The sequence below is a fragment of the Castanea sativa genome, chromosome 11, assembly GCF_040712315.1.
Source record: "Castanea sativa cultivar Marrone di Chiusa Pesio chromosome 11, ASM4071231v1".
NCBI classification, from domain to species: Eukaryota; Viridiplantae; Streptophyta; class Magnoliopsida; order Fagales; family Fagaceae; genus Castanea; species Castanea sativa.
Window position 1 is genome coordinate 60,110,440 of NC_134023.1, and position 12,205 is coordinate 60,122,644.

Sequence of the window (12,205 nt, forward strand, 5' to 3'; positions counted from 1 at the left end):
TCCCTCCAACTAACTAACTAACTAACTATATCAACTAACTCTAATGCCACACAAGACTGATGTAAACATATCACCAATACAAGTATATCTATACTAAAATACAAGTATGCTAGCTAATCAAATACAACATTATCTAAAGCACAGACACATTATACACTCAGGCTGCATTGGCACATGCACACCTCATCAGCTGCAGAAGCATGCCCCATCAGCAACAGACGCACCCCACATTAGCAGCGCACGCGCACCCTGCATCACCTCACCATGTAGCAACACACGCATGCCTCATTAGCACCACACACACTCCCCATCAGCACCCCACACACATATACACCTACACACTCCTAACATTAAGCCCCGCGGTTCAATGTTAAAGAATAAAGACCTTAATTTTAAGGCATTAATCCATAAGACAAAAACCCAGTCAGAGTCATTGAATACACATTCCACAATAAGCCACGCCCTCACCCATGCACACCTTTATGCAAATCAAAATCAACATCACCACCGCTCATCTTTAATAGCTCTCTATAAAAGCAAACACAACCCTATATCCACAAAAGAAAAAAAAAATACATAGCATTGCTTATTTTCCCCTATTAAATGAACAACCTTGTAAACAACATAAAAATCAGATTTTTCTCTCCATATTCTATCAACCTTGAGCTATGTATATTTCATCAATATCTTCTTAGCATACTTACAAACGAAGCACCAAGTTTTTACCAGTGTTTTGTACCCTCTCCAGCCATTGCTTTAAAAAGTTAAACCTGAAACAAAAACTAAAATACCCAATTCCAAAGAAGACCCAAATCATGCTAACCTTAAAAAATCAAATCTCAATCCAAAGTGACTTGAACAGAGAAAGGGGGGTTAGACGATTTTTTGTCATAAGTTAAAAGGTGACTTGAACATGGAAATACACAGAGCATATATATCCACAAAAGAAAAAAAAAAAAAAATACAAAGCATGTACCCACAAATTTTTTCAATACCCAAAAGAGAACAAATAGATTATTAGCAATAACAAATAAAGCATACATAGATCTGAAATTTTTTCAACAAATATTTCAAAATCTCTGCTGGTACCTGATGGTTTTTGGTAGCAGATCAATGTTGCTTGGTGTTTTGTTGATAAAAAACTCTACCTTTAAAATATTTTTCTCAGATCAGATATAGACATAAATAAATTTTTTTAAAAAAATACAGAGGAGAAGAAGAAGAAGAAGAAGAAGAAGAAGAAGAAGAGGAAGAAGATTCAACGGATGACAAAGGCAAGATAGACTTTTACCACAGAGAGGCTTGTAGCAGCACAGAGAGGGCAGAGCAGAGAGATGAAAGGAATGATTGGCGTGAGTGTTATCTTTTGATTTATCAAAGGGTAAAATTAGATTTTCAATAAAATGTGAAGGGCAATTTGGTAACTGAACACAGAGTCCAACGGTAGGATTTATGAACCCGCATGGGCTTTTGGAAAATGCTCTAAACAACTGCTTTTCAGAACGCCCATTCTCCATCACAATTTCAAAATGTAACTTTTTCTAAAAAGCTGCTTTTTAGACTTCCCCAAACGCATATATTATTTTTACAATTTCAAAAAGTGCTTTTTGGGTTGGGAAAGTGCAAACAAATGGGCACTTAGGAGCCTTATCACTTAAATTTGATCCTTTGACACTTTGTGACATGCTTAACGGATTGACAGGTCTCGCAAGACACACACGACCACATTCATTATTCAATCCACAGTTTTTGTTTTTGCTAAGTGGTACAATTGGGTTTTTGTGTGTGTGTGTGTGTGTGTGTGAAGACAGACTGAGTTTGATTTCACAGCTTAGGTACTTAGGAAAAAGCAACTTAATAAGGGACATTTGACAATAAAACAAAAGGGAGGAAACTTCCCCTATCGACCTCATTCAACATTGAACAAATTTTTTTTTCACTGTTAAAAATAGTCCGACTTACAGTGAGTCGTGTTCTAATTCCACAAGACATGCACGACGGATTGAAGGTCTCCAATATCCACATGACCACATAATTCATTTTCCTAAATTTTCATTGCCAATGATATTCCAATGAAATTGTGTATGAAATTCACATGTCTTAGATTTATAGAAATATTTATAGGACAAATATATTTATTTGGCTGTGTAAGAGTAATCTAATCGACCATTGTCAAATTACATAGGTCACCTTACTAACTATGAGATTGAATGAGACAAAGTCCACAGCTGACCCTTGACCCTTGTGACTAAAAATGGTCCCATATACAAGGGATTGTGTTCTAATTCTACAAGACATGCATGACGGATTGACGAGCCTCTCTCTAGTCCCACATTGATTATTTCACATTTTCATTGCCTATTGTATTCCAATCCATCGTATTCCTATGAAGAAATTTCAAACATAGGAGGAAAGATAGTTATGCTCCAATTGATTAATGTAGGGGTGAAATTAGGAATTTTTTATGACCTAGGTACTGGATAAATTATTCGAATTTAGTTTAATGATATAATAAGGCTTCCTAGATAGATTAGTATTGCTATTTATTTGTATTCAAATTAATTCCTATGTTTTAGGATAGGATTAGTTCCTATGTTTTAGGATTTGTTGATAAAGCTATCTCATCTTTAACTATTTATATATGTTGAATTCATTAATGAGAAGGAAGCAGAAAATTAACCCAAAAATGTATATTTCTTCTCTCAAATTCAGGAGATTGGTCATCTCGAATTGACTGTACTATCTTTCAATTATCCCATTTCACAATAGAATTTTTGCTTAAGGGGACAATTTCTATTTTTAAAAGTTATATCTTAAAAAATTTTAATAGTTATAAATATTAAAAGATTTTAAATAAATTATGTCAATTAATAGTTTTTATTAACTTTAGCCTTTAAGCTGTTTTAAAATATAAGAATTCCCTTAATACTTTTTAGTGAAATTGTCAAATGTGTGACCATTTATTCTACAAACCCTAAACGTATTTTATGGAAAAACCCTCAATGCTTTATTTCATTACAAGAATTTGATATGAACCAATAGAAATCTAAAATTTTAATTTTGAGAAATAAACAGTCTTTCTTTTTCCTTCTCTTATTGATCATGCAAAGGATATGCTTCAAAGTTCAAGCTTGTATGTCTTAAATTCTATCACAGATATTGAATAGTCAATACCACACAGATATTGAATTCAAGAGTAGAAGCATAAAAGAATTTTATCATAAAACTTTGACAAGTCCTATGTCCACAATATTTTCACTACAATTCTTAAGTGGTACGTTGCTATTGGTTCTAATTGAACTCACCATTGAAATTAATTGTTTGTCCACTAACAATAGCCAATAACAACCTAGAAGCCTTATGAAAATGTTTATACAACATAGCATTTCTATAAAAAGTATTCACATTGAGAAAATACGCATGAGGTTTAATGTGATGGGAACTTGGAGCTGCTTTAAGTAATCGAGTAGTATATTTTAAATTGTATCTACTTAAAAGATATGCATAAGGTTTAATGTGATGGGAATTTGGAGCTGCTATAATTAATCGACTAGTATTTTTAAATTTTTTCAAATTTCAGCAAGTCGGCTCTAGAGTTGAGACCATGCACAATTGCATTCATGAGTATTCTTATGGGATGCATTGGCATGGTGAGACCATTTGAGTATTGATTTTCTAAACCACACCAAAAATGATTATGAATTCATATTTGGTATGCATGCAACTACTTTCGCAAATAAGGATAATAATCTATTAGGAACAATATAGGGGACCAATTATCATCATCCTCAACCAAGGCCCAAAGTAGGAATGTATCTGATGGGTTGGAGTTTCCAAGTTGTACAAAAGGAAGCCTATCAAGTGTCAAGACATTGACGGTTTTTTCTATTTCTTTTTTAAGTTTTAAATTCAAGAAATGCAAAGATGTTTTATTTATGTATATTTTTCTCACTTCCGACGTACCATATTTGGTGTTTTTCTTCAATGGGAAATTGATCAAATTCTTCATTAAGATTAAGGTTGCGCTTGGCATTGGCTGAAAAATGTAGTTATTTTATTTTATTATTTAGCTTATTTTTGTTACTATTTAACTTTTTTTTGCTACTATTCATGGGTCCTGTTGCACCTTTTGGTACTATACATGGATCTCACTGTACTATTTCAATTAATTTTTAGCTTTATCTATAATACATTCAGCAAAAAAATTTCAATTTTAAATAAATAAACTTTTCCCAAACAGAATCTAAATATTACAAATTTAAATATGTATTTAGTGTTGTATTATTTAAAATTTAAATTAACATTGTAGTATGTACATAGTTAAATTCGTAAAATAAAATCTAAATTAATTATGAAATAGACCATCTTTATTTATTCAAGTAAACTTCAAAAGATATTATTTGGAGAAAAAAAATCCTGTTAAGCATAAAAAGACTCTCATTATAAGATCTACAAGAAACTATTCGATGCTTCGCAATAACCTTATTGGTATGATCTTAAAGTACAAATTGCTTTTTCTTGTACGTAATCATCAAATTATGGGTGACAAACATCTTTATAGTGCTAATAATTTGCAGTGACAAAGGAGCAAATAACTACCAAACTAGAAGCCTTGTTGGCTACTGGTGCTATCCAAGGCTTGAAGCTATAAATTCCTTTGTGCAAAATGAAGGCAAACAAAAGAAGGAAGACAACAATTTTAACGTGGTTCGGCCATAAAAGCCTACATCCACAGAGTCTTTATTATTTTTTAAAAGCAATGTTACAGCCACAAATATTCCATGGATATTAAAAAAAAAATGACAAATACAAGATAAACTAATAAGCAAGTGCTAAAAGAAACAAAAGGAGGTGCTACAAATCTGATTATTTTGTTCCAACATTATAGAAAATCAAAACCTCATCAAATCATGATAGCTTCCAATAGGGTCACTGGCCCTCTGTACCTGCGTTCAAGTAGGACAATTATCCCTCTAAATCATTGAAATAAGGGAAATCATTTTTATGTATAGGAAGAAGTTTTGGTTTTCAAAATAGTAAGGGGATTCATAATAATGCAAGAAGGTTCAATTTTCGAATCCAAACTCATTAAATGTTTGATGGAAATGGTTATCCGAGTACTTGAGAGATAGTTAAGATTATAAACTACTAAATCATTCCCAGTAAATTAATTAAACTTCTTACCCATTAAAATTCCATACTTAGACTAATTTAAGCCTATGTCTACATCAAAGTCATCAAACGCATCTCTATAAAAAGTATTGAGTGTAAGTCTTATACCAATAATCACTAATGGTAGAAATCACCAAATTGAAAATAGCTTAAGCGTCATTTGGATTTATGTATTTTTCAACAAACATTTTGAGGGGGGACGGGACAAAAAAGAGCATATTTTGAATAATAGAAAACAAATTAGATGAATCTTAATCATATGAATAGTACCATCATGTATTCAAAATTCACATAGCATCAATATTGTCAATTTTGTTAGAACAAAAGAAAGTACCGTGAAAAGCACATGGCATTGTGTTGGATATATGATCCCCCTCCATCCATAAATGTTTGGAGTGGATGTCAGAGCAACAAGTACTATGTCATGAAAAATTTACCTGTAAGTTGAAGTCTTTCTCAGCATCTTCTTGTTTTGAGGAGCTTTTCTCTAATCAAATGCAATTGAGCTACAACATCACTAATGTTCATCCTTTCTCTTGGAGATTCCATAGAACAAGAAACTCCAATTCCAAATATCAAAATCAAGCACTCTAGAATCTTGGGACTTCCTATCTGATTTTGAATGTGAGTATCATTTGTCCTTGTTTCCATATCTTCTCTTTTCCAAAGAATAATAGGATCCACAATATTAATCACTTGTTCTGGCAAAGATCCTCTAACGAAATTATGAAGGTTCAAGTTGTTTTTGAAAATGTTATCAGTTGGCCTTTTTCCTGTGAACATCTCCAATAATAGTATACCATAACTATAGACATCACCATTAATTGACACCTCATTTCCTATACCATATTCTGCAATTGCACATAACATTACAATATGATTGATCTAGTTTCATATTAAAAAAAAAAAGAGTAAACAATATAATAGCACAACTTTGAAATAGCTCACTAGGGGCATATAAAAGACAGAAATAAGAGGCTCCCTTAAGTTATTTTCATAGTTGAAAGTACATTAAGAAATATTACAAAAAGAAAAGAATTTAATGCACAAAAGATTCACCTGGCGGAGCATAACCAATTGTTCCTCTGAATCCGAAAGAGCTTGATTGATTTGTGAAATGCTCTTGGGTGGCCTCATAAAGGAACCTTGCCAAGCCAAAGTCACCGACATGTCCAATCATTTCATCATCGAGAAGAACATTGCTAGGCTTGAGGTCGCAATGAACAATTGGTGTATGGCAATGATGATGAAGATATTCCAATGCATTTGCAACATCAATAGCAATATTCAATCTTTGAAGAAGATTCAAATTCTTTTGTTTTTCAGGAACCTCATTTGTTCTTGAAATTGGATGCAACCACTCATCTAGGTTGCCATTAGTCATGAACTCATATACCAATGCTTTGAAATCTTGACCTTGATAGTCAACACTTGAACATGTTGTGAGTACCTTTACCAGATTCCGATGTCTGATATTTCGCAAAGCCTCACATTCAGCAATAAAACTTTTGGTAGCTCCATGGTGCAAAAGGTTGAACACCTTGACAGCAACTTTACATCTATCATTATCAAGAATTCCTCTATACACTGATCCAAAGCTACCCACACCAATTAAATTAGTGGTAGAGAATGCATCTGTAGCTTTTAGGAGACTTTGGTAAGATACATTCAATATTAAATTTCCTGAATTATTTAAAATACTTTCTCTCCTTTTTCTTTTTAAAGTGTGGAGAAGTAAAAATAACATTACCAAAGTTACTCCAAGAAGGCCAGAAACTATAGAGATTATTAGCTTCAAGGAAAGAGTCAACTTCCTCTTCTTGGGTTTATTGTATTTGCATATAGGAAGATCATACTTTGGCATACCTCCACATAACTTACTGTTTCCCTTAATCACGGTTGCACTTATGTTCTTGAAAACTCCATTTGTTGGTACCTCCCCTTCAAAATTGTTATAAGACAAATTCAATAACTCCAAGAAGATAAAGCTCTCCAAAAATTTTGGAATATTGCCAGAGAAATTGTTTTTAGAAAGATCTAAAACTTGAAGGCCCCTTAAGGATTCCAAAGAAGAAGGAATGACCCCTTGAAAGAAGTTGCTTCTCATGGCTAGAAATTCTAGTTTTACACAACTACCAAGACTTGTTGGAATTTTTCCAAACATGTTTTCAGAAATATCCAAGCATTCTAAATTTTTAAAATTCCCTACTTCTGTAGGAAGGACACCAGTAAATTTGTTGGCTGACAAGTCTAGAAAAATTGGTGAGAATGAGAGACCAATTACTTGATATGGTATGGTACCATTGAGTTTGTTTTTAGCAAGATTCAAATGAATCACATTTTCACACTTGCCTAGACTTAAGGGGATGCTTCCTTGAAGATTATTATCTTCTAAAAACAAAGTTATCAAAGTAGTTGAATTTCCAATAGAAGATGGAATGTTCCCAAAGAAATTGTTTGCAGATAAATCCAAATATTGTAACTTATGAAGCTTTCCAATTTCAAAAGGAATATGACCTGATAATTTATTATCCCCCATAGATAGTAACTCCAAATTGGCCAAATTTTCTATTCTAGTAGGAATGTTTCCAGATATATTATTATTATTTAGACTCAAAAAGTTGAGAGTAGTTGAGAAATTGGCAATGCACTTGGGCAACTCTCCCCCAAAGTTATTGTAGCTTATCTCTAAATCGGTTAGATATGTAGAATTTGTCAAAGAACAGAGAAAACTCAAGTCATTTGCCCCTCCATTTCCAAGCTCATTAAAAGCCATGAGAAAAAATGAAACTCTATTTAACTTCTCCAAAGAAGGAACTCTTCCTCTTAGTTTATTGTAGGAAAGTCCAAGTTTATTTAGATTTGAGGCATTAGATATTGAAAGAGGGATAGTTCCAGTAAATTGATTGGAGTGAATGCTAAATATTTCGATATTTGGTAGAGTGATACCTATGTCCGATGGAAGATGCCCTTGGATTTGGTTGACTCCTACATCAAACGTATGTAACAAAGACAAATTGAAGATTGAGGGAGGAATTCTTCCAGACAACCTATTTGCTGCAACACCAAAAAATGTAAGTTTTGACAATTGGCCAAAAGAAGTAGGGATACTCCCACCCAAGTTATTATAAGTTGTAGTAAACACTTCTAGAGAGGATAAGTTACCGAAAAAAGGTGGGATACTTCCTGTCAAATTATTTTTTTCAAAAGAAACGATTTGGAGTTTTGACAAAGTGCCAAAAGTTGTAGGGATTTCCCCGTCCAAAAGGTTGTGAGCCAAATGAATTTTTCTGAGGTTGGCGCAATGGGATAAATTTCTTGGAATTTTTCCGCTAAGTGTGTTATTGTACAAACGTAGGTTTTGCAATCTGCGTAAACGATCAATTTCTGAAGGAATTTCATCATGAAAGCTGTTGTTTGAGAGTGTTAGATTCTTCAAAAAACTTAAATTTCCAACATGGGGTGATATGGACCCTACCAGTTTCGAAGTTCGTAGGTCCAACACAATGACCCTCTGATGTCGACGGCCACAAGTAACCCCTCGCCATTGACAAAAGTGGATGCTATCATTCCAAGAGCTCAAAACCTGGAGAGGATCATCAATGATCTTGGCTTTGAACTCAAGCAAGGCCAACCGGTCGGTCTCATTATTCCCGCCAACAACAGAGGTGACTAACAAGCCACACCACCAGAGAAGGATAAAAGCATGCATGAGAAAAGAAGAGGATGGCGGAGATGAAATCCATTGGGAAAGCCCCATATGCAATATGGTTGAAGAGGCAGTTGGTACAAGTGTATATTGTAAGGGAAGGCTAATTTGGCTGTGTATAGAATATCAAGAAGTGACAAATTTATAACGATAGAGAGAGAGATGAAATTTGGTGGGAGAATTAAAAGTGATGTCCGGTCCCAGTCCAAGATTGTAAGAAACTTTTGGGGATTGTGGTCAGTTTGATTGTCTTTAATTAATTAGACCGCGTAATAGACGCGAGACGATGACCCTATCAACTTTATAAATAAGGGAAATACTAACAAATGCTTTAAGGGCATTAGTAAATAAATTTTTTTTTTAAAAGAGTTAATAATCCATTTAAAGAAAGTTTTTATGGAAAAATGAAATAAAACAATTAATATTTTGACAGCTTTTTTCATTTCCCATAAAAGTGGTATTAAAATTTTTTTAAAATAAATTATTAATCAATGCCCTAAAGGCATTCGTTAGCATGACCCTATAAATAATATGACTGTGATGATAATTACGAGCATTAGTATTGGAAATTTGGTGTGAGAAAAGTAAGGTTCGGTCCCAATACAAGATTGCCAGAAACTTTTGGAGATTATGGTCCTAGTATAAAATGGATTTCTTTTTTCTTTTTTCTATTCGTGGCACTTCATTCATGACCGTTGAGATCAAATGCAACCAATATCTCCATGTCCCTCTTCCTAAATACTCACATGCCTCGCTACAAAACATAAAAGAAATTGGGTTAGGCAGTAGTTGTTAAAATATTAATCGTCTCAAAAATTTAAATTGTTACAAAATAATAAATTTAATTATTTAAACATAGCTCTAACACTCCAGTTTATGTGTAGACCTAAACTCGCACTTAATAAGTAGAGATCAATATGTGAAATTTTTAATATTTTCAATTAGAAGTAGAGTAAAAGATCATACCTAGGACTTTCTACTCTAATAATAGGTAAAGTAGCTTCCATTTATAGCGGGAAAAGAAATATTTATTAAAAAAATTTGTAGGTTCAGGTAATTGATCTCAAATCTCTACTTGGGAGGAGAGATTTCAAAATATAATTACTTAAAGACTCAAATTGGGTGACTGAAGTTGGCCCTTAAATATGGGTTCGAGTTGGATGCGGTTATAGTGTATTTTAATAAATAAATAAATGTTATTGAAAATAGGTTGTTTCAATATTGTTCCATTAGCCACAATGCCACATACACAAGAAAAATAACAGAACAAATTGAAATGATTAAATAGAAGGCATTTTTGAAACTTTAGAGAATAAATATTCATTTGAAACATCAACATTAAAGACCAAAAATACTCAGAGCATTTGCATCCGTTGTGAATCTATTTTTGCTGGTTGCTATTGAATGATTGGTTGAAGTTGGAACTTATGTGTGAATATATATATATATATATATATATATATATTTTTTTTTTTTTGAGATGAACCCATGTGTGAATCTCGCCAAGCAATTTTTTTTTTTTTTTTTTTGAGATATTGCAAAGTCTAAAGTTGATAATTCAGGACCGCAAGTCAAGTTTGCCAAGATTTTTCCTTCTCAAAAAAAGTTTGCAAAGATTTTCCAAAATCATCTTTTGATTTTGTCTTTTTATTTCATTGGCTCGGTAAGTTTTCGCTAAGATTTTCCGAAATCCTAACAACCATTATGTTTGTAATTTAGTGAACGTGCTTTTGCTTTTTGATCAAGTAATTAATCTCGAATCTCCACTTGGAAGGGGAGATTTCAAAGTATAGTTACTTAAAAGACTCTTCAAACTTCAAAGTCTACGGTTGATAGTGCAAGACCGCAAGTCAAGTTTGCCAAGATTTTTCCTTCTCAAAAAAAGTTTGCAAAGATTTTCCAAAATCATCTTTTGATTTTGTCTTTTTATTTCATTGGCTCGGTAAGTTTTCGCTAAGATTTTCCGAAATCCTAACAACCATTATGTTTGTAATTTAGTGAACGTGCTTTTGCTTTTTGATCAAGTAATTAATCTCGAATCTCCACTTGGAAGGGGAGATTTCAAAGTATAGTTACTTAAAAGACTCTTCAAACTTCAAAGTCTACGGTTGATAGTGCAAGACCGCAAGCCAAGTTTGCCAAGATTTTCCAAAGGAATCTTTTGATTCTGCTTTTTATTTCAACCGCTAGGTATGTTTCGCAAAAATTTTCCAAAAACCTAACAACCATTATATTAGTATTTTAGCAAATGTGCTTTTGCCTATTGATTGTGCATTTTCATCATACTTTGCAATTTTATGTGAAATAATTTGGGAAAATTGCTCATACACTCCTTAAACTTTGAACTAGTGACCATGACACTTCCTAAACTTTTTTACTAGCCAATTTACTCTCTAAACTAGATACACTTGTTAAACCAATACTCTAGTTAGTTTCATCTTAAAACACTAATGGAATATGAACATGTGAGAAGCACATGACCTTTAAAAACTAATTAAATCACTATTTACACGATAAAAAGAAGAGAGGAGAAACTGACCGGCAGAGAAGAGAGAGAACGGCAGTAAATATTGAGCGGGCTAGCTGATTGTACAATGGTTGTGCTCAAGGGAAATTGTTTTCGCTGGTCACTTTTTGAATGATTGGTTGAAGTTGAAACCCAAGAATGAATCTGTTTTCTTTTTCTTTTTCTATTTTTGGGATGAACCCATGTTCGAAAAATCTTTTTATTTTTATTGAACACTATCTAATCGAGCATTCCCATCCATCATCCGGGGAGCTAAAAATGCAAAATAGCTCTCATTGCTTACAAAAATGCACAAAACACATTCCACATTTGGGAATGGAAAAATTTACATCCTGCTACAGTTTGATCTACAGCAAGATGTGTGGGTTAAGATCGGGTTGAGATAGCATAGGAAAACTAGCATCCTGTACAAAGATATACAAATTAAAAAAGAAGATAAACGACTAAATCGTACAGTTGATTGAGTTCATACGACATGTTAGTTAACAACTATCTTATAAGTGTTCGAAGTATACTTCAAGTCGTTGGTTCTGGGTTTTAGTTAATGTGTTGTCGTTTTGCATGAAGTCAGTTACTTAATTAGCCATGTGTAAGTATTAGATTGGTACATGTTTCATCCTAGGTATGGCAAAGTAGCTTCTTCAGAAACTTTTGGGGATTATGGTCCTGGTCCAAGATTGCAAGAAACTTTTGGGAATTATGGTCGGTCTGATAATCTTTATTAATCAAACCGTGTAATAGACGCCTAGACGGTGACCCATGATCCACATGGAATGCTATAGTTTTTCCTGAATTCT

The 12,205-nt window shown here is 33.2% G+C and overlaps 1 protein-coding gene across 1 annotated transcript; it reads right to left on the reverse strand.

Annotated features, from left to right (window-relative positions):
• Nucleotides 1-5,628: 5,628 nt before the first annotated feature.
• LOC142614617 (putative receptor-like protein kinase At3g47110) lies at nucleotides 5,629-8,932 on the reverse strand. The gene is made up of 2 exons (XM_075787168.1): nucleotides 6,232-8,932; nucleotides 5,629-6,023 (listed from the first exon to the last, which is right to left on the reverse strand). Exons 1-2 carry the CDS (start codon nucleotides 8,930-8,932, stop codon nucleotides 5,629-5,631), a joined length of 3,096 nt encoding a protein of 1,031 aa, XP_075643283.1.
• Between the last annotated feature and the right edge of the window lie 3,273 nt (nucleotides 8,933-12,205).

What these genes read in the sequence shown, in the direction of transcription:
- LOC142614617 (XM_075787168.1), bottom strand. Translation starts at nt 8,932, where the DNA reads ATGGGGCTTTCCCAATGGATTTCATCTCCGCCATCCTCTTCTTTTCTC. An exon ending in AATTGGTTATGCTCCGCCAG is followed by an intron (nt 6,024 to 6,231) that starts GTGAATCTTTTG and finishes GTGCAATTGCAG; the next exon opens with AATATGGTATAGGAAATGAG.